The sequence below is a fragment of the Corvus kubaryi genome, unplaced genomic scaffold (genome assembly GCF_017639235.1).
Source record: "Corvus kubaryi isolate FWS band 111438036 unplaced genomic scaffold, C.kubaryi_AGA036_p1.0 37270, whole genome shotgun sequence".
Lineage (NCBI taxonomy): Eukaryota > Metazoa > Chordata > Aves > Passeriformes > Corvidae > Corvus > Corvus kubaryi.
Window position 1 is genome coordinate 4,308,498 of NW_024581083.1, and position 23,888 is coordinate 4,332,385.

A 23,888-nucleotide genomic window follows, 5' to 3' on the forward strand; every position below is an offset into this window, starting at 1 on the left:
GAGCACAGAGAAGCAGATTCTCATGGGGGCTGGATCTTCTGCTTGACACACAAGATTAAAAGAGGTGCAGCTGGTCATGGTCATGGGTGCAGTAGTGAAGGGGTAACTCATCCCAGAGCCTCAGCTGATGTCTTGCACACTCTTCCATATAGTGCTCCCCTGCTGCATCCAGCTTGTACCTACTCAGAGTGCATGGCTCAAACACTTTCCCGTGTTGGGTATTTGGGAGATGTAAGCCAAATGCACAAATACAGTCTCACTAGGAAAGAGGCTTTGGGTTCTTTCTTCACCCTGGGCACAGCCTAACAGGAAAGAGCTGTAGCTTTTTTTGCCTCTCAGTGCTTCCCAGGAGGTGCTGAAGGCACAGGGGCATTTGAAGCAGCCTGAGATTGTGTAGGGCTGTAGCAACTAGGAATGTGTAGCATGGAGAGAGAGCTAGTCTTGCTCTGAGTTGAGCTTGGAAGCTGGTAATGAATCTGATCTGCACCTTTGTTACATGTGCTGGGTACGAGCCACTGACTGCAGCCTCCAGGCACCACTTCACCCGCCCTGCACCAGCCATGGGTATCTGGGAGCTTCAGCTTCCCAGGCGAAGAACTGGCAACCCAAACTCTTCATTCTGGCTGCACAAGCCTGGACCTGTAGTGTTTTATTAGGAATCAAAAGCAGAGTTTTAATTGGCAAATATGCTCCATGGTATTCTGCTGGTACTGACAAACAGGCCAATTTAATTAAATTGGGAGAATTTTTTTTTATTAAGTTGTCTGGAGTTCAAAGATCTAATTGTAATTCAAAGAAACATAACCGAAGCCAAATTCTCTCTCCGGGAGGAAAGGAAATACTTCTGAAATAAAGTCTTTGCAAACAGAATGCACTAGATTATGTTTTCAAACTGTGCAAAGTGAATGAAGAAAAATAACTTTATGTATAAAAAACCTTATTCATGTTTTATAAGCAATTAAACAGCTGTTCTCTGAAAAGAATACCTTTTTCTGCGTGGAAAAGAAAAAATCAAATGCATTCTTTCACAAACGCAACTTTACTGAATATCAGTGCAATGAGAAAGCTTGAAAACTCAAACCAGCTAATTAGTAGTCTGGTCTACTAGACAGTAAAAGATTAGAAGTATGTTTGTCTAGAAGTTTTCTCAGATCTAGAACAACCTTATTGAACAGCAGCCCACAGTAACTGAAACTTCCATTCCTTCTTGGAAATTATTTCTCTGACAGAAATAGCTATCTGTATGTTTGCTCATCTCTTATCTCAACCATTTTGGCACTCCACGTCTCCAAAACCAGTAAATGCTTCATGAAATTAGTGGGAGACAGAGGAGATAAAACACAGCCAATGCAGCTGGCGAAAAATGCTACTGAATTCCAGCTTTTATAAGAATGCCACAAGGATCATAAGTTAGCATGGGTATGCAATTTTCTGTCTGTGTAAACCTGCATTCCAGCCAGAAAAATCAGAGGTGCATCTCTAGACAGATGAGCAGGGCTTTAGCCGTGCAATGCCATTAATACAATGAAAATTATAATGACAAAGCCCCTTTCATCTCCTTAAGACTTTCAGCTCAGTCTTTCTGATTATATGGCTGAAATTTTGCAAGTGCTTTTAATGTCCAAACCAAATTTGTTAAAGCCTAGATTACACCCAAATGCATATTGAAATCTATTTTTATTTTTCTGACTGCTAGAAATTTTCAAATCTAGTAATATAGATATGAAAAGAAACATATTTACCTATTTGCAGATTAAACCATAATTTTTTGAAGGTTCATCTTTCAGACACTGATACAAAATCTCACCATATGAGATATTCCCACTGTGATATTAATGCTACTGCAAGATGTCTCCAAAACTGCTTTACATAAATCCATAAATACATACATTTCCCTTGCTGGAAAAGAGATCACTTAAGAGGGTCAGAACCCAAGCTTGAAACTTCAAACCAGAGAGTAATTAAAGTTAGAAGGCACTTTTGGTGGTCATCTGGTCCAATCCCTGCTCATTTTGCCACCTGACTCTGCATGTGGTGGCTGTGATGGTAATCACAACCATAGATAGATACATGTGTATCCACAAGTGCTTAACATTCAGGGAGCTCTTTTTATGTCTCAAATTACTTGAAATACTTCTTCACAAAGCAGGAAGAGGGCAGAAATTACTGATGCTAATAATAATTTATTAATTTAGATCTGGTTTTCTTAATAATCTATGCAAAGATCTATAAAATGGTATCTCACTCTACAATTACATAAAAACCTCATTCTACCAATGAGATTTTTACCATGTCAGGGGCTTTCTCCCTAGAACAAACACGTATTAATCCAAATCCTACATTGAAGTTTTTACTTGATTTATAACATTTATGTAGCTCTTTTGAGTGCTAACTGATGAGGAGTAACTTTAGCACAAACTGAGGCTGGCACAAACTAAATGTTCAGGAACTTATTCTTCAGATCTTTGCCAGTGTATTTGATCCGTACATTTCCTTGCAATACTCTCTGGGCAACATTTAATCATTCTTGGTGCAAGTGTAATCCTGGTGGGCAGAGGTGCCCACTGCAGGTAGAACTGGGGTCACCAGTCAAGGGAAAAAGGATTAATGAAGTGACGCTCACTTCTCTTGTCATATCCTCCTTTATGGGCCCCTTAGCACTAAAGTCATTATTTCTGTACTGGAAATACATTGAAATTGTAGAAAAGGATATCTCTGCTGGGAAATCACTGATGCATTAGGAAAACAATCTTTTTCCATCTTCTTTATTGATCCTTATTCAGAAGACATGGTCAAGCCCATTACTTAAATGTTTTGTTAATGTGCTGATACACTATTCTCTTAGCAGTCCAAAGCCACAAAAGTCCACAATACAGTTCAGGAATCTTTTTTTTTTTTTTTTTTTTAATAGATTCAGCATGATTTCTTTTCTTTTGTGCTTTCATTTCCCTGCAAGTAAGTTTGATGCCTATGTAAAAATAATCAGCACTTTAGCAAAATTTAAGAAATACTTACATTAATGGTATCTAACTGTCTTACATTATTATGCTTTCAAGCCTTTTGGCTTAAATTCTTTAGTTCAAAAATTAACATAAAGCATAGGTTACCCATTTCAAAACTACTGTGTTTTAGTTAATTGCTAACACAAAGTCAACACTCTAACTTTGGATGATCTCTGCTGTCATCTCTATATCAGAGACACTCTAATGTGATTGCCAGGAGAATCTTATGTAATGTTTCTTGGAAAGATACTACCATGTGTTGGTAAAGATAGGCTATGCATTATTTAATATCACAGCAGCAATAATTTTACAGTCTAAATTGGGGGACAGATTATTTAAGTAGTGAGCAATAACTCACTAAGGATATCCCTTTGAAATAAGGTATTATTTCTAATCCACAGGAACATGATTTTCATATCTTGTTACAAGGAATAGAAGGGAAAGCATACTCTTCTCTGGCAAAAAAAAACTTCCATGGCTGGTGAGTCTTTCAGACTTTAGATATGAGGTCATATATTTAGCTCGTCAAAACCTCTATAGTTCCAGTGACTTTAAATGAGTTATACCAGTTTGTACCTGCTGTGGCTCTGTCCTCTATGTCTTCTAAATATAAAAAATTAAATTTAACTATTACCAAGAATTTTGTTGTGAAACTTCACCCGAGTTAATTGCCAATATTTGCTGTTTACAAGCAGAATCAGAGTAGCCACTAAGTGCCTAAAGGGAAGGACCTGTAGCAGTACTGAATAACTAATAAACTAATTAAAAACTTAATTTTATTTATCAAAAAATCTGGGCAGTTTCATCTTTTATACAAAGAAGGCTACAGAGCTTTCAGCAAAGATTTAATAAACTACTTGAACAAAAAACAAGTTTTCCGTTGAAAGCACCAATGTTTTCTACATCTCAGGGAAGAACTGAAACATGGCTTGCCAGTTCACCCAACAGCACTGTTCAATTTAATGAAGAGTCAAGTTCAATTCATTCTCTGATGTGCATAGAAAATTACCCTAATCTATAGGTCATACATTATTCATGGTGATACTATGGTCACTGGGAAGGAAAGATGTATACCAGGTTCCCACTGTGCATACAGAGATGCTGTAGGCAGATGTGACATATGAGTATGTGGAGATGGCAGATGTGTAAGAGAATACAGTGTCTCTGGAAATCTAACAGTGTCTAAATTCTCCCTTGTTGACTCATATTTTAAGTAAAGGTATCTTGATTGAAGCAGAAAATGTTTTCACAAAGCTGTGCCATGAATTCTCTTGTCCTGTTTGTGTTTCTGTTCTGTCCATTTGTCCTTGGATTAAATCCCAAGGCTATGCCCAGGACTGAGTTACTATTCTTGCCATAAAAACGGCGCGTATTTTCTGTTTTGCTACTAAATGTTCATCACAAATATCCAATCTTCAATTTTCTTAGGACTGCAAATCATGTAATGCGAAGATTAATCTCTTCCCTAATCGTTTCCCACATCAAAGATGGGAACTTGGATGCTTTGCTTAGAGAGGAAAAGAGAAGATCCAGTCAGTTATCAGAAGTTCCATAATAGAAAATGAAGTTGAGAAATTTGGACTAAGAATCACTGAGAAACTGTCTTGTAGTCCTACTCCCTCCACCTAGAATTGTGGTGCTGCTGCAATTACAATTCTGGATGGAGCTATAATGTTCCAGAAGAGCCTGAAATCCTGGATTCACAGTGTTTTCAGCAAAGGTTGTTTCACATGGCCACAAGGGAGTATAAGGTGTATTTTGGCCATTTGTTTTATTCGTGTAGTAAGGGAGGCTGAGGAAGTTAACAGGAGGAAAGAAAATAGTTTTGACCTCTACTCAGTGGTTTGGGTGGGGTGGATTTTAGTTAGGTCATCTGTAGAAGATAGTTTATTTCCTAGGCACTGCTTCTGCTGCACCTATCATTCCATGTACTACACAAATTATGTAATGTAGTTAAAACCTTGGCAGGAAATCATTATTAGTTAAAACAAAGCAAAGCTGAATTTTTCTGTCATCCCTAAGTCACAGAGGGACTGAAGTGTATTTGAAAATAATTATTAAAAGAATATTACAGTTCTCATAAAGAAATAGGTACAGCTGAAACACTTAAATTATGGGACTGACCACACAAGTCTCAAAATGGTTAAGAGCCAGAAATTACTAGAGGAGCACAAATGAGTGGTCCCAGCAATGACTTCTCAGTCATCTTTACTGAACATGAAGGCCCCAGACTGCCAGAAATCAGTCATTTCTGAAAACTGTGCCTGCCCTGAGATTTAAAAGCTGTCTGGATTCCTGTGAATGTTTACACTCTGTTCCCATGAAGAGATGATACCTGGCAACACAGCACCTGTGGATCATGCTGTGGATTTTACAAGCTTTCTTGTAGTCATTCAGCAACTCCCAGTAACCTCGCTGATGCTTGTCAGCCATTTTGGGTAAAGCAGCCCAGTTCTTAAACCTCTTCACAGACTTCTAAAATACTATATGGCAGTGGTGGTTTTGTATTCATGTCTATGAAACTGTCACTCATAGCAGACTGCTTTATCTTACAGTTCTACATCTTGCCCAAGACATGCACTCACATTTACTGCACCTAAGATGTAATAAATTTTTGCTCTTTGTAGCTATTGTTAAAGCATATATTTTCCATCTTTTCAGATTCAGCTGAATGTGGCTACAGCAAGTGTTTATAAAGAAAGGTTTAAAATTAAAAATTTAACTTGGTTTATGGTTTGTTTTGTTCCTGTCAGTTCATGAAAATAATTTTCAAAAAGCCCTTTGGAGTGCATTTATTGAGAGTGCTAACCATAAAATTTCTAGTTTGTAGTATTTACTGTGTTTTCTAGTTCACTGTGTTGAAAAACTGTAGTGCAATTTTTGCATTGCACAACTGATTGGATTCAAGTCGTGAGTGACCATGAGGATTATTGTCCCTTTTAAAATATTTCTAGTGGCAACAAAATGGGCTCACAGCCAGTTGTCACAAAAATTACCAGAAACAGGGACCAGTGTTAGCAGCCCTGGCAAAGAACCAAAAGCTGAAATGTAGCACCCAGTCTAGAATCTGTTTCTTCAGCAGAACATTGAGATATGTTGTAAAATAAATTGATAAGGGATTTACATCTCCAGGTCTATCAGAACAGATTGTTGTTATTAAACAAAGCTGAATTACACCACATTATAAAACTTGTGGGTATGGAGAGGAATTGTATGTTACCCTGAGGGAGGATAGCAAAGAGATAGAGAGATGAAGGAAACTTCTTTAGGCCAGTAAGGAATAGAAAGATAATTATAGAAACAAGCATACATCATTCATTTTGAGCACCCTGAGCTTGAAGTGCAGCATACATACTTACGAGAGTTCTGGAGGAGTGTAAGATGTGATTGGATGATTCAGATAATCCTCCATAACTTAAGATGATTATTTCAAATTTTTTTTTTTTTTGAGCTGGAATTTTGTATGACTATATTTCTTTATATTTTATTTACTGGAGGTTATATAATCTACTTCTCTGTCTGGTTTCACTGTGGTTATGGATACTCGTGTTAGCAGCAAGCAAAAGCATTAGAAACAAACAGAAAATGGAAAAACAGCTACAGATATTCTTCTGCTTCATAGGGTTAGCTTGAGTTGATCTGCTTTATTTGAAGGTATCTAGCTATATCTAAGTGTAAAAGTTTTAATCTTAGAATTATGTCAACTTTAGAAGGTTTCTTTTTTCTTTCACATTCCTCTTTTTGCCACTCCTCTCCCCTCCCATTCCCTTCCCTCTTCTTTTTTAATTTTTTTTTTAAACCACTCTATGCATCTCTGAATGTGAAATCTAAGGCGTGATTTTTGCCTGCTGCTATTATTCAGTTCCCACAGATTTCCAATATAGCTAGCAAATCTCAAGAGAAGATGTAAACGGTCATTACTGAAATGTGATTTGATTAGGTCTGTCTTAGTTTGAGCTCATTTCATTTTTTCTGGCTGTGTTTTATCTTATATAATTGTCACCTGTTAGTATTCCATGTGATATCTATCTCTTCCCCAATGATGCAGATTGCTTTTATAAAAGATTGCTCTAAAATCTCACTATAAATTAAAAAGCTCAATTCTCTTCTCAGTGAGTAAGGTTAGGAAAACGTGGATGCCTTCTAGCCATCTATTTAAACAATATTAACCCAAAACCCCCATTTCTATTGCTCGATTAGACTTAAGAAATGAAAAAATAGGTTCTTGTTCTGTAATACCCTATGAGGCACTCATATTGGTGGTTTTGAAAAATTCTTGCACAATGTTTTTGTGCAATGATAATTTCACCCAGAAGGAAGTCACTTCTAGAATCAGTCACTCACGATGTAGTCATCTTCTCATCACTATCTGTCAATGTTTAAAAACAAATATGTGAGGTGCTAGAAATGTCAGCAGTTTTGCTTATTGAGTAACACTCCTGAGCATTTTTTTGAGATTTAAAATACCTTTTGCTTTTATTGGTCTACCAGTGCGAGCTATAAATTAAGTTAGGCTGAACATAAATTCAAGTTAAATTGAATATAAATCCTTATTAGAATTAGATCTGTCAGGGAATGTTTTCATTCTTGTCTTCTACATCTCAGTACACAGCAGAGCACTATAATGAAGTGTTCCTAGTATTGGGCTTGGAACATGGAACATGGAATGCTTACCCCAGCTGAAGGACTAGTGTCCTTCTACTTGCTGTGCTAAACCAAGTGATACCTGCTCTGCATGTAAGTGTAAACCATTTTTACAACATTCATAAGCACATAAATGTCCCTTATTATTTGTGTTAGATGAAGACTGGGTATGATGCTAAATCATCTCATGATGGAGGAAGAAATAATCTCTAACCATTCCTTAGGGAATGACTTCGCATTGTGCTTACCAGCAACATTAAAGCCCATATTGTTGGTAAAGCAAGTGGGTCAGGTAAGTGTTTAGGGAGCCAGTAAAAAATAAATATGAAACTAATATAGGTTTATTCTGAGTGTATTAATAATTCTTACTTCTCTTAGATCATGGAAGTATCATTACTGGAATGTTTTTAGATAAAAATATGTCTGAAGAAAGAGCTGAATGAACAGAAAATAGCTGCTCAATACACATCTTTAATTACATCATGCTAACTCATTCACAGAATAAGAGTAAGCAAATGGTGAAAATTAAACTGGTTTTTTGTTGTTTCTTTTTTAAACAATGCTTCTGATTTAACTTCATTTTTAATGCACGGTAACCAATAGTAACCCATGTGTTCCTACATAAACCAACCTATATCATGCAAGACGCTGTTTGCACTCATGCTCATAAAACAGACTGTGCAGGGGTGGATGTGGAATTTAGTTCTAATAACAGGGTAGATGTGTGATACATTAAGAATGTAAGTGGCAAACTAATGTCTGTATGTCAGCTGAGTAGGAAAATCATCAACAACTATTCTGCAATTCCCCTATAGAATTTGTTTTGATGAACTTTCTTTGGTGATTGGTACTACCAGGATGGTTTCATCTCAGGGTCTCCTTAGTCATGTGGGACATATAAGCATACCAGCTTCTGGGTGAGGACTGTCAGCATCTCTGCTCTAAAATCCACCCAGATAGAGTTTTTTACCTGTCACCCTATGCCTGTTTAACCTGGAGAAAAGGAGTCTTAGGGAGGACCTTATCACTCCCTGCATCTCCCTGACAGGAGGTTGTAGCCAGGTGGAGGTCAGTCTTTTCTGCCAGGTAACAAGGGATATTACAAGAGGAAACAACCTCAGGTTGCACCAGGGGAGGTTTAGGTTGGATGTTAGGAAGAATTTCTTCACTGAAAGGGCTGTCAGGCATTGGAACAGACTGCCCAGGGAAGTGCTGGGATCACCAGCTGGGAAGTGTTCAAGCCATGTGGATGTGATACTTGGGGACATAGTTTAGTGGTGAACAGGGCAGTGTGGGGTTAGTGACAGGACTCAATGGTTTTAGAAGCCTTTTCCGGCCTTAATGATTCCATGATTCTGTGCCTTTACCCTGCTATGCTGCATTCCAAGTCCATTTCTCAATGCCTCTGCAGTTGTAGTGGCCTTGGATTTCTCCACACTACACAGCAATGTCAGTAACTCATTCTCCATGGAGTCATGGCTTGTTACTATTGTTTAAATAAAACTCTGGTTGTACCATACAAAAAGTCAAAAAAATTAGCCATAGATGCCTGGTCAATTAGATAAATGGCTGTGGCAGCTAAACCAAGTAAAATGAAGCTGTGGGCAGGTCAAGAGGAGTTCAGACCCAGCTGGCCTGACAAGCTTCTGTCCTAAGGCCATGCAGGCTCAGTGCAAAGCAGTGGCTGTGGTGTGTTGCTGGGCTGCGGCTGAATTCACACACGGTGGTTCCAAAAATCATCACATAAATCGTGATGCAAACTGCTACATCTTACTTGCCTATTTATGCTGCTCTTTTCCAGAGACAAGTATATTCAGCTTTATGTGCAAGAATTTCAGAATCTTTTTTCTGAAAAAATGGTCAATTGTTTTAAAGGTCCTAACTAATAAATATTATGGTGACTCTGTAAATTTATTTTAATGAGAAGAAACTGTGTATGGGCTCACTCAGTGTCTTATCTTTTTATTTCTCTATCAATCTCCAATAAGTAAAAGGTAAGGCACATAACATGCAAATTCTACCTAGCTCTGAAGTTTTTGACATTTGAGTGGGCTAGGCATGATGATCACTGCAAAGCCTATCTTCCCATCCTTTGCATTTGAATGTGACTATTAAGGCTCGTCAAAACACCAGGAAAGTAGGAGCAATTTCTATTCCATACGCATACAAATATATATCTCCCAGAATTTTCTTTTTCCTCCACAAATATTTTGGCATACCTTTTTTGACTCTCATCAGCATTATAGAATTTTACTTTATAAGTTGTCATTGCTCCGATTATGGTCAGAGAAGTTTTTCTTTGTAAAAGGAAAGAAAATTCTGCAGAGAAAGCTACTAGAAACTTGTTTTATAAGTAGGTGTTATTCAGGGCTAGAGAAAGCTGGATGCTTCACAACTGGAAAAGGGAGCAAGAATAAGAACAATAACCAAGTACAAGCAGAAGCTAAGAGTGGGTTTGATTAATGTGTGTAACTGGCTACAAGAGTCAGAAGTAATATGGATGACATACTACTGTGGATGACATATGGATGACACAGACATATTCCAAAAGCATTATTTTGAAACACTGCATTTGGAGCCAAGTTTATCCAACACTAGTACCAATTTGTTTCAGAAATTTCTGGAGAGAAGAAACCATATTAACGCCTAAGACATGTATACTCATGTAACTAGAGTTTGAAAATATATTTAGCACAGGGTGCTGAAGATGCTGCAGGGAATGATACAAAGTCCAGAAAGACATACAGTGGTGAAAATGTTTCCTTCAGTTCAAGAGATTATGTAAGAGGATTTTATTTTTTCTCCTTGTCTCCTCATCTCCTGCAGCTCTGTACTGTGGCTAAGTCAAAGGATCCACTAAATGTGGTGCAGAGACTGTTTCAGTTGAAAACCAAAGTGTCCATATATTCAGGCCACAGTGTCCAGTTCCCCATCAGGTTTCCTTGGCTCCATCAGAGCTCTGTGGAGCACCCCCATGGCATGACATCAAAGAGCTTTAATGGTGAATCGATACAAGACCAAGCAGGGATGTTACCATCTGGCCTTACTAAGTCATCTCGGATTAGTCCATGCCCAGCTGTGGGGTCTCCCTGGAAGAGATGTAAGCACCAGCTACGTGTGGTGTCATTTATGGAATTTAGGGTATCTGGACAAAGCATCATGGCAACTCAGAACAGGCTCATTGGCAATATACAGAGGGTTTCAGACCCCAATTTCTATCAGTACAGGGGAGGCACCATGAGGCTTCAGAGATTTTGTTGGTCCTTTATGGATCTTACCCAAACTTCATAATCAGGAACTCTTTAAAAACAAGACTCTTTCCATGACTTGAGCAGATGCTGATGGGACCATCAGGTGAGGATGGACACCTGCAAACCCCTGAAAATAATGGCAGATGAACAGAAGCTGAGAATAAAGATGTTTTACTAATCATAGCATATCTCCCACATGGATAGATCCATCTTCAGTTTTCCCTTGCTACAAATCCAGCAGCTTTTTATGAGCTACAGGCTTATGCAGAATAACAGCAGAGTATTGATAAGAAGAAATTCCACTGGAAGCCACTGAAGTAAAACTTTACATGCAATTTATTCTCCTGAGATCCTGGGGAATTTGGCAAACACACCTCAGGATAATTTGTTAAATAAAAAACAGGTGCTATTCTAAGATCTACAGTTTTCCAGGACAGATTACCAAAGAAATAATTTAGAAGAGAGGACATAAATGGAATATATTTGCTGGCAAATGTTGCATTTTTAGCTCACATCTGTCAGATTTTCCAGGATTATGCTTTCGATACTGCCAGCTGCTCACTATTCTTATCCTCGTGCAGAAAACCATGTTGGTAAACATTTAAAGACAAATAAAAGTGTTCTCCTGGATAAAGGCTTGAATGCTTAAAACCCTGCAAAACTGAAGCCCAGCTTAGCTACCTCAGCCTGTTTTTCAAGGTTTTGTTGCAGACATGACATCTTTGTTAAAGAAATTCATTGTTTACATACCATTTGGAATTCTTACTTGTTAACTAAAAGGAGAGCTATTTAAAATATGCACTATTTATGATTGGACATAATTTGACTATTAAACTTCTGGGCTTTTTCATTACATCCTTTCATTACTGTTTTATTGAGGAGCTCAGAAAATTGCATATGCAGGTAATGATTGCAGGTAACAAATGTTTCTCATTTTTTAGTCTGAATATATATTGCATTGAATTTAATCACATCTATGCTTATCTACTATAGAGAGATGAAGAGATATAGAGCTTTGGGGATGGTAACAGAAAAATTTATTTCACAGGTATAGTATCTTTCCCCTTTCTTTTTTTTTCCTTCCTTAACAAATTGTGTAATTAAAGCTGCTAACAATTTTCCCTTCTAGTTTTCTCCTTAAGCCTTCACATACCCAGAACTTTTTCAAAGTTACCATGAGAGCTGAATTTCTTGGTTTCTGGCCAAAGATTAATTTTATGTCAAAGTCTGAAATAAAATCCACTTTTTGAAATCAGTAAGGCTAAAATTATTCCTATTCCTTTTTAAAATCAAATCTATATATGGATTGTTTTCACACATGTAATCCCTAGATGACTGAATAGTAAGTTTTGGAACTCATTATAGAAATAATACATATTAAGAAGTATGCCAGAGTAAAAGTGGTTGGCTATTAAGTGGTTAAAATGCATTAAGTGGGTAAAACAGTGGTTGAAAGTGGTTGGATATTAATAGCAGGTAATTTAGAATTGCATAATTTAATTTCTGAGCAATGAACTCTCTCTAGAGGTGCTGCTGGCATGTGGTGAGAGGAAAGATACACTGTCCTCACCTGGACAAAATAGCGGTACCTTAGATTTACAACCTTTTGACATCAAGGAGGCAGAGTTGTAGTTCTGGATCACAATAACCAGTGCAGAGAATAATATTTTCATGTTGTTCACCATTGATTCTTAAATACGGGTTTCAGAGCCTTGTTAGTTATACTGGACATGGAATTTAGGAATTTGGCCTGAAAGATTTGTCATGACTTTAATCTCATGTGCTGCATTAGAGCCTTATTAAGGTTTTAAGTAATTTTAAGTGCATGCTATAAGTCTTTAAAGCAGCTTAGTGAGGTTTTTATCATTTCCTTTAGAAACCAGAAAATAAAATGAGAAAAGTAATTGTTAATGTATTTTTGATTGTTCTTGCCCCAAAGAGCTTACAAATATCCAATGTTTATTCAATACAATGTGGTCTGTGATACTGGTTATTTTTTTTGTTTCAGTAAAAGAGTAGCAATATTTGTAATTGTATTATAAGGACCTCCAAGTATGTTACTGTTGGTAACCTTCCCCTCTTTCAAATCTTCAATTTCCCAGAAAATAGTGATTTCTTTGCTCCATTACAAAACAAAATTGTAATACTCAAAACACAGTTGAGCCCTCACAGGCTGGAGGAGCAGAATGCATCATTTAAGTTACCTATAGAGAATCCAAAAGGTGTCTTTTCAATATTCAAGTTCAGCTATCAAGACAGTTCTTGGCAGTGTAAATATTTTTACATGGTTCACATGTCCCATCTTCTTTCTGAAGCTACTACCAGCTTTCTCACTTGTGTTCTTGTTCAAGTGTGGAATGTCTCTGGTCTCTGACTCCCAAAACACACCCAGGCTCTCTTCACTTCATGCAAATGGTTGCTCTTCATTTATCATCTTTGTTAATTTGAACATAATAACTCATCATCCCAATCCCTCCACTTGTTTTCTATTTGAAGCAGGTGAAGCAGGCTTCTTTTCACTATGTTAAAAATGTTGTATAATTCCAGTCTTCATAATTCACTTCCAGACCAGGCTCAGTTCTGCCTCTTACTCATAGCAAGTGTACAACCTTCCTGGACTCATTGCTGAAGTCCTTACTCTCTGAATTAAGTAACTCTAAGGACTATCAGTAATTCATCTAAGAAGGTCAAGCTGACTGTAATTTTAATTATATATATATGGTGGCATTCTTCATTCACTAACATTTTTATGCCTGTTTGCCTTTCCTGGTTTTTCTCTTTGTGCCATGGTTTCACAGTTGTCTTGAAAATATTGTCCATTCCCAAAAATAAGCATGAGCTAATGGTCTACATATATAATTATGTTATTGATTTTTGGGGGAGTCAGGTGATTATTTTTCTGCACAGAGAGTCAGTTTAAAAGCTTAAGTTTTGGAAGAATGGCTCTTAGGGCTATAAAAGTAGAAACCAGAGGCATTAATCAGGGTAGCAGAGGGGAAAAGTCATTGTAGATTCCTTGATAAACTGTTTTCCCTTGCCTGCTTCAGTTTCTGCTGTCCACCTGATTGAAGCCCTTTTAGTGCTAATCTGTAGTGTGAAGTCTTTTGTGTCTTCACCAGATTTTGGAGAGGAAAAGCAGAGTACAAACTCTACCGCCCTTCCATGGGATGTACACAAAATGCCCAAGAGATAACTGATCTCTGTATGTGGTTGTCATGGGCACATCTCATTCTGCTTTGGTGACACACTTCTCCAGCTTTAGCAAACATACGTGTAGTTTAGTAGGTCCCATATGTGTAGTTTAGTAGGTCCCATCACCTAATAATATATTGACTAATACATTGATTAGTTTAGTAAGGCTTTCTAGCATTATCTGATTAATTGCTCTTAATGGTTCTCTTTCTCGTTCTTTCTTCTGCTGTCTGTTTTTCTCTCTCTTGAAAAATAATCTAAGGGAATTAAATGAAAGTGGAATTCAGTGGATAATCTCCAATCTGTTCCAGCAGGCAGATTTCTGTTTGGATCTGAAGATATTTTGCTATGGATTAACAAAAGCTTCATATGACTAGAACATGCTATTTGTGTTACACAATATAACATTGAACCACTAATGAAGAAAAACACTAATTTTCTCATATTACCTACTTAATTTTGGGGGGGCAGGAATTCTGGCAGAAGATTATTATGGGTATGCATGAGATATCCTTTAAGGTGCATTTCTCAGCAATGTATAGAACCAGAAGTATTTTTCAGCAGAACATGGAGCATTCAAAAAGTTGAAGAAGATAAGTAGCTCAGAAAAAAAGGTAGCTTTCCATCTCAAGGGTTCACACCAAAGTCCAAGATGACATTCAGTAAAAAATACCATTTCATACATGATTACCTGCATCATTTGGAAAGAGCTAACGCAAGCATAAAAAGTAAATAACTTCTAATTCCGTTCCTTCCAAAAACTCATTATTATCCTTCATTTATTTTAAATAGCTTTTTTACATATATTGATCTTTTATTTATGGTAATAATCTGTGTATGTTGCTTTAGGTATAGTAAAAATGACATTTGTTTAATGTTTTGCGGCTGTCTGCAAATAGATGAATGTTCTGTCTTGTAAGACTAATATTTAGTTTTGTACACAATGGCCAGATTTCACAGCTAGGCCTACACATTATGTTGTTCTTTACTGAAGATGTGTGAAAATGTCCTTCCACTAGATCTGAAAAAATAGAACTTATCCTCAAGGTATGAAAATCTGATTTAAACAATAGTGATTTTCTTTCTTAGTGGTGATTTGCTGTTGCACTAAGATTCTTGTATGATTTACTGAATTTCTATTGCCTGCTATCACTTTGCAGTAAGCATAATGTAGTCATTACTCTGGGTCAAATCAGTGATATTTTGTGCCATGTATTTTGCACCTGGCAGCTGCCAATAGCAGAGGATAAGAGCAAAATACAAGGGCAGAAATATCACTGGTGAAGTGTCTCCTCTTCCAGAAACATGCACCTAGAGATTTCCTATAATGAAATGCTATCAGTGAATTTAATGGATTTTAAAAGATTTTAAAATATTTTTTGTCCCTTTGAATCTATAAATATTTGGGCTGTGCACCATCTCACTTTTTTAAAAAAATCATTTTTGTAAGTTTTCAGCCAGGGATAATTTCACTGCATACTCTATGTCTTTTATATAAGAGAGAGCAAGTAAAGCTGCTGTAGTCAACTTTTTCTGTGTTGCTTAGGACTTCACATGAAAAAAACATTATGCAGCTGAGGTATTCATTTACATAGGAAGGTATTTGTTACGTTTCTCTTCTGCTTATGCAGTCACTGGTAGTTTTCATCAGCATTAAAGCCTCCTTTTTTTGACAGCAGTTGTGTTAAAAATATTACTGTTATATAAATAAGAGGATATCACTGTGTGTCAGACTGACTGACAAGACTCGCATATTAATTTCCTGTCACAACTATACAAATTCCCCAGAATCACACTAGATATAATCCTCACTATTCTCTCAATAGTTTTCTTCAACCTACCACCATTGCCCCTCTTTTGCCTCAGTTTGTCTGAGCCAGTTGGCAGGTGTCAGAACTTATGAAAATATGTAGTCACTATCTCCCTCTACCATCCTCTTTTCATACGGATGAAAAAACAAATACAGGTCTTTTGTAAATTTCTCCCATTGAAGGAGATGGTTACACATTCTGATATAAATTAAGTTCTAACCGCTTCATATTACAAATTTAAAAGCAAGGAATATTATTTTCTGTTTTGCTATTTTCTCCACTTTCTGGCTTAACGCAAAGCTAAACTTCTTAATTAGAAGAATCAAATAAGTAGATTACTTCTGGACATAAAAATAGGAAACCAGACCCAATTCAAACAGCAAAGCTCCTACTTACTGCACCAGAGCTCTTCTGAGGCAGGTGCTCACATAAATAAAACTCCTGTAAAGACATTACACTTCCATAGGTATACACTCTAGGTGAATTCAGACTCTTATGCTCTGCTTTTTATAGCATCCTGACAATTTAGGCCATAATCCATTATCACAAGGAAGCATGCAATAAATCCTAAGTTTAAAGTCATCAAAAGTCACTCACCATATTGAGTCTAAAAAGTACATCTAGAATGTAAACTTTGTACTGTTCCTTTCTTATCTCTCCATCACCAAAAATACCTCTTCACCCTGGTTATTTTGTGTTGAATATTTCCCCTAGGGGAAGTTGTAGTCCCTAATTTCATCGGTGCTGAGTGAGTTTTAGTCTCATTCTATGAGAAAGGATCTTCCTTGCCTAATAATAGTTATAGTTACCTGACTGTGGTGATGAGCTCTTTTTTTCTGGAATTTATGGTTCTTTCCTGGTACTTTCTGCAGTCTTTTTATTCATTGTATAAGGAATTCATCTTGTTCTAAGTAAATAGCTTCCTGCTTTGAGCCCAGAAAGTTTACATCTACTTCCAGTGAAGGTATCTGGATGTCCATTTCTATCATCAGCTGTCATCTCTTTTCTAAAAATAAAATGAACACATCTCTTTCTCCTATATTGTCAAAAAGCCTCCCTGGTTCTTGTTCAGAACTTCCATTAACAGAAAACAACTCATTTTCTAGAATCGAGAAATTCCTTTGTGTCCAGAGGGCCAGGAAAAGACCTATGTGCCACTTAAGATCAATTTGCATTACAGTCTGTGAGCTGGAGTGTAAAGTTTTAGTTGATCATCTGTATAGAATAAAAAAGAAGGATTGAAGGAAAAAATATTTAGAGGTATTGTAAATCAGTTAGCTGGAATGTAGGTTGAGAGCTTTCTGCAAAGCATTATGCAGTGTAAGGAACACTTTTTGAAGATCCTTACTGAGTTATAATTTAACTTTGGGTGATTTCCCAGTTCTTAGCTGAGCACAGAACTACCTGTAAGAATCTATACTGGGTATGTCCTGGCTTTTCCTTCAGCAACAGACTGACTTCAGTGGAATAGGGATTACCGAGAGGATAAAACAAAGCCTGTCATGTGAGAAGATTCCCAGAACTGTTGAGATTTTCAGCATTAGGCATCAATAGGGTGTTGGTTTCTTAGTAGGCAAAACTGAGAAAATGGACAATTATATCTTATCATTTGCGTTAAAAGAAATTTTTATTGCAATAGAAATCTGTTTCAAAAAGTACAACACTAAATAGGCTATGGAGCATGAAAATGAAAAAAAAAAACCTCCTTCAGATCTGACAACCTATGTCAGGTTTTGGCGGTTTTTTTCTTAATCTGTGTATTCATATATATTTGTTGAGACTCTTTTCAGTGGTGCCCAGCAACAGGACAAGGAGTTATGGCTGTAAACAGAAACACAAGAAATTCCACCTCAACATGAGAAAGATCTTCTTTGTGGTAAGGGTGGCAGAGCACTGGAACAGCTACCCAGTGAGGTTCCTGGAGTCTCCCTCTCTGGAGAGATCCCAAACCCACCTAGACAGGTTCCTGTGTCACCTGCTCCAGGTGACCCTGCCTTGGCAGGGGGGTTGGACTGGATGATCTCCAGAGGTCCCTTCCAACCCTAATTATTCAGTGATTGTGTGATTTTCTGAGCTTGAATTCACATTAATCAAGCCCCCAGCTTCCACTTTGTTCTTCACTTGCAGTCTTACACAAGTCACTGCCAGTCTCACACAAGCCACCTCTTTTTCTGCATTAAAGTTTTCTGTGGGTGGAGCTGCAGGTACAACGGTTTGCAAAGCTGCAGGTCAGACTGTACCAACAGAGAACCCCAGTAGACTCCAGTTATCCCGATGAAAGCTAAAAATAAGTAATCAAATGATCACCCTGATGGAATCTCTGTATGTAGGAGTATATAGAATTTTTACAGCTGGAGTGGCTGACACTCCCTGTAACAAGGGGAAGGCTGGAGGGTACTGAGCCAGCTTCGAATGAGCCAGTCCATCTCTCTCTGCAGGACAGTGCCAGTCAGAGCTAGTGACCTTAAAACTGCCTCTGCTTTGGAGCTCACTTGGATGTATATCTACAAGGTACTGTAAAAAATCAACCATCCTATACGCATGTTACTGCTCAGCTGTGTCTAATGCTTTATCTAATAATTTAATAATTTATTTTTCAATTCACAATTCAGTTTTCTGTTGGAGAAAGTGGTGGTCGTTACTTAAGAATATAGGAGTTTAATTGTACTGGGACTGAGATTTAGAAAGAGTTCCCCTTGACAAGACATTTGCTTCTTTTCCTTTCATCCATTCACTCCTATTCTTCCCTTTTAAATTTTTGTGCAACTGTTACAGAATTTAGTGACCTATGTCAATAAAGCAAATGTAGCATAAAGGAAAACAATGCAACCACAATCCAAATCAACAAGATGCGTTTTACAGATTACCATTAATCATGAACATTTTAAACTTAAGACCCTAAAGCATGATTTGAATGGCCATGAAGAAGACATATAATATCAATAATATGAGAAATATTATATTAAAAGAGCAAATTAATTTCCTAAGATATTTTTACTATAGTTAGTTTCTGTGGTTTTTTATTACCAGCTTTCACTTTTTAGATTTTTAAAGATGCAGACTTTTCAAGAGACAACTAACATCGCTTTGAGTACTCACTGGAGTATTTTGGAATACATGAGTTTTGACATGCAGGTTATGTTTAGGTGGTTTAGTCACTCCAGCAGAAGTTAGTTAAAGGGTTTAATCCATATTTCTAAATCATATATTTTCAAGTAGGGAAACAGTGACTGTAGTCTTTTTTTGCTCCATTAAGTTACTTATAATAGAATTAAACTTAATTTTCAAATCTACTTTAGGTCAGTAGTTTTGGTACTCTTTTTATGACAATAATAGTTGTTCTGAGTTTGTGTCCCAGTATTACAGCTCACAGCAGTCAGGAGTGCAGCATGGTTATGAAAAACTCATAGGTAGGCTCATTCCCCTGTTCCCCCTGACATGCTCAAGTAGTGCAGGTCCTGCATCCACACAGCCTTAGCTGTGCTGATACAAACACTAGAGTATATAAAATATTCAGTTTCATAATATCATAGATAAGGATGAAGTCATATTTTAATAGCACTTAGATTCACATCTTCTGTCATGACGCCTCTTTAAAGGGGACCAATCCTTGTGAGGTGAGGAATTGTCTCTTGCTGAGCAACTCCTTATTCCAGTCATGAGACCTCTGGCTTAGTGTTAGTGTTGTACACTGTGTATTGGAAGTGTATGAAGAACTACAGCTGCAGGATTAACGCCAAACTGATGTTAGCAAGTTTTACAGTAATTCTAAGTGACTGTCCCTCTGAGAGATAATCTTTTAGTCCTTGTTATTATAACACATCACTTTACAAGAGCAAAACAATTTTATTTACACCCATGTTCAGTAATTTACTAATAAAAGAAAAGTACTCACTTAGGCACCAAACTATTTTGATGCTAAAATGATAGCTTTATTTGGGGGGTTTTTTGGATCACTCTTGACAGTCTTCTGTTTTAGGCATGTAGCTGCAGCGTAAAAACATTGCCATGAAACTTTCTGGGCACTAACAAGTGAAAAAAAAAAAGTCCCACATTTCCCACCTGAACATTAATTTCCACTGTATTATGTAGCTTTTGCTGGCAATTTGTTAAAGCTCTGCAAAAATAACTGATAAACTCCACATATAAATAGTGTATAGAGTACAGCATTACATAATTTTGAAACTTTGCTGGTGAGTTCTATTGCATGTAATGTTTTAAATACCTATTGTATGTTCAATAAGGACAATCAGATAAGTAGTTCCAATTAAACCACATCAGGTGTACAATTTTTTGGGTTTTAATAATAATTTTAAATAGTCTCTGGATCCAAAAAATTTTTATATACAAGTTTTAGAAACTGGGAGCATGATCTGACTAATTTTCATTGAACATAGCTCCCAAGTCCATGTGATGGACTGCACACTGCTGTTACAGTAATCTGATGGGTAAGATGATTTATGCAAGGAGTTTGCAGTCCAGTTATGAATATCAAGAAACCAACTGTAAGAAAGCACTTCCTAAAACTTTAGTGTGCCCTGTTGTAAGGATGTATTTTGTGCATTTAATAAAACTGATACAAATTCTGTAAAGGTAAAATACCGCAGTGTTGTAAAATGACATTTGTTCTGAATTCATTCAAATCATGATTTACTGAAATCAATGCTAGAATTTTAGCTACTTCTATTACTGCCTGAGTGATGTCTTCACTCTCCTCTTCTGTCTTCAGTCTTCTAAATATTAACAATTTTGCAACAATAAATTTCTCTATATAGTAATTTTTTGTATTAATAGAGTTCAAACTTCTGCACAGCAATGGTAATCAAATGTGTTCAATTACTTTGATCAGATTCTGCAAATACTTAAAGTTCTGTGTGTATTCTGATTGATGTCAACACGTTTTTTCAGATGTTTAACATGGAGCACCTTTGCTAGTGTTCAGTTGGCCCTTCAGAATTTCAGTGTCCAAGAAAAGTGACACACAATATAATAGTCCCCTCCTTCTGAAGTGTTTGATGAGTTTTTAACACAGAAAACCTTTCATCTTGGCTATAAATAAATGGTATCTAAGTTCAACTTTTATAACTCTGTCTTGGTCCTTGAGTTTCCAAAACTAATAATAAGGTTTCTTTCAAAACGGAGGAGGAAAATGTCCTTATTGTTAGAATTAAAATCATATTTGCATGCTGACTTATTTGAAATATTTCTGTAAAGCACTAAGAAGAATTTTCCCTTTATGTGTTGCTATTATTTCTCTGTCTATGATTTATTCTTTAAAATTATGAGGTCGGGAGGTTGTTAGAGGAAACCATCTTGGCTATCAGATAGATAGCTGTGAACAGAATACAGAACTTTTTGCTGAGATAAAACTTTAAGGTGCATTATGAAGGGTTTCTTTTAAAGCCTATGAAATAATTTTGGCAAAATTCCTCTCAGGCAATGTTTTTCTGAAAGATGAGTGAAAAGAAGGAAGTGTGCTAAAATAAGTATCTGGGATTATTTTAGTGGAAGTTTTATGTCAAAATAATATGAAAGTCCATGCCATAAAATCCTGTAAAAATTTAATTTTCCATTTCTGTGTTCAGGTAGTTAACCATTAACTGGTTCTGTAAGGGTCAGACATACCTCACACCTGTCTTACTCCCAACACCGAAGTACCCTCATGGTAGACTCACCGAGTTTTATTTCATTTTCTACTCAATTTTCAACCATTTTTAGTTTCTTCTCACAGGAATTCTTTACAAAGTTCTTTTTGTGTGAAAAAGTTACTTGAAAACCCAGCAATTTAATTTCTCTGGCCAATCATTTTGGCTTTTTATTTGGCTTAGATCTAGGATCCTACCACTGCTGGTATGAAGTCTGATTTTTCTTAAATAAAAAAAACAGAAAGAACTCACTTTTTGGTATGGTTGTGTCCAGGTAAAAGGAAGGAAGGAAGGAGAAAGAAGGTAAATTTGAGGAGCCTGTGTGAATCCAGCATTAGTAGTAGCAAAGAGAGTGGGCACTAACTTCTCAAAGATATTAGTGACCACATGTCTTATGCAGCTGTGGGGAGCAGTCTATTGCCTCTTAAAAGGCCACACGCTTTGCTGTCCAGAGATATTTTCTCATCTAACCTGTTAAATGCACAGTCCACACATTTGTGCAGGAATGTCTGCTCCAGCGCAATGCTTGGCACTGCAGCAATACTCCCGCCCTCCACTTTCTGCTCATCCACATATGAACTCCTGCTTCCTCTGCTGTTGGGATTTTTACCCTTTTCCATTTAGGTATCCGATGCACATATGCAGCATGCACAGGTTGTCTGTCAGCAGAGCGCGTCGCGTGTGGGGGGAAATGCTGTTGGAGACATTCAGCTCATGCGAATCCGAAAACTATCGCATCCCCTGGAGAGCCGCGGCCGCCCGCACGGGAGGGATGTGCCGGGCCGAGGGGCTGTGAGGGACCCGAGGGGCTATGAGGGACTCGGGAAGGCTGTGAGGGACCCGGGAGAGCTGTGAGAGACCCGGGGGAGCTGTGTGGAACCGGGGGGACCTGTGCGGGACCCGCATCCCTGTCCTTGGTGCTCAGCCCTGCCCGCCGCTCGCCGCCGCGCAGCCCCGCACAGCCATGATGAGGCTGCCTGCTCCGGGAAAACAAGCAGGAATGCAAGGACATTCTGCTCACAAAACACAGCTGCCGTGTAACTCCATGCACCGGAGCAAGCAATTAATTCAGAGATAAAAGGCTTCATTAATATGGTACCAAATTCTATGAACACCCCGGCATGTACCACCATCACACACACCCGCTGCTCGCCCTCCCTGTCCATGTCAGAGCGACAAAAATTGTAAGAGAAATAAAACATTCTAAGATCTCAGCTGCTAGGAGATACACGAGTGCAGTGCCACTATCCAAACCTCTGGTATTCTCACCACAGCTCAGCAAATTCTCAGATTCTTCACCCCCCCAGCCCTCCCTCTCCCCCCACCCTCCCAAACAGAATCAGAAAACACATCTTACCTCTGGATGAGAGAGAGGAACAGAAGTGCCCACACCATCATTTTCAGAGAAAATGCAGGATTCAAGGATGCAGTGCTCCCCAGGCTTGTTGGATTTGGAGGAATCATCTCTATTCCAGCGCGGCGGCCCCCCCAGCTTTTTCCCCCCTTTCCTCTTGGTTGCAGATGGATCCGTCCCCTTCTTTAATTTTTTTTTTTTTTTTGGTAGTAGTTCTCCCTCCTCCCTACCAGGTCCCGTCAGTGGGATGCGACATTGCGCCCAGCTGCGGGAATTAATATGCAGGGCGAGAGAAATTAGATCTGCTCAAGCCCTTTGCAGATATAATCAGAAAACGTCACCTCAGGCAGCAGGCAGCTTCCAAATCTAGGGAAATAATATAATTTGGAGAAAAGGAAAAAAATAAAACCCAAACAAAAAGCAAAAATCACAGACAGTCACAGAATAAAAACAGTCAAGGAAAGGAGAACATACGCATTTACGGAACCACTGACACACATGCAACAAAATCCAATAAAGCAACAATGAGTAAATGAGAGGGGGGGAAAAAAAGGAGTAAAGCAATGGAGCTTCTGCCTGAATGCAGATTAACTCTGAGGTCAAAGTGGAAATGATGCACTCTGCTGCAGCACAGATTAACACATGCGTGGTGTCAACCAGGGTGCTTTTTAACCTTTGATTACACATATGCAGGCAGCCTGGATTTTCGGCAGGCATAAAAAAGGAGGTTGGAAGGAAAAGCTTGCCCTATGCTGCTGAGCATCCTCATTCTTCTAAACAGTGTGGAAATCATGATTGCAAAGGGGGGGGGGGGAAATGAAAGGTTGGATGGGGGAGTGGAAAAGGGAGGAATGGTTGTTGCTAAGTAACTCAGGAAATGGGGAAAGCGGCATTGGTGGAGTCGGTATGAATGAGGTGATTTAATGTGTGATAGGATTAGGGGGAATATGCAAGGTTTTTATCTCCCCTCCCCCTAATAAAATGAAGCT

General features: G+C 37.8%; 1 protein-coding gene across 3 annotated transcripts in view; it reads right to left on the reverse strand.

The window, feature by feature from the left end:
- The window catches only part of GABRG2 (gamma-aminobutyric acid type A receptor subunit gamma2), a 67,721-nt gene extending 44,047 nt beyond the window's left edge, over window positions 1-23,674 (reverse strand). The window contains exon 1 of one of the 3 annotated variants that reach the window (XM_042025425.1): window positions 22,903-23,674. In XM_042025425.1, coding sequence (XP_041881359.1) covers window positions 22,903-23,009 — 107 coding nt within the window. In that variant the 5' untranslated portion in view covers window positions 23,010-23,674. The remainder of the gene's footprint in view (window positions 1-22,902) is intronic. The other 2 variants (XM_042025426.1, XM_042025427.1) reach the window with 2 other exon arrangements.
- Between the last annotated feature and the right edge of the window lie 214 nt (window positions 23,675-23,888).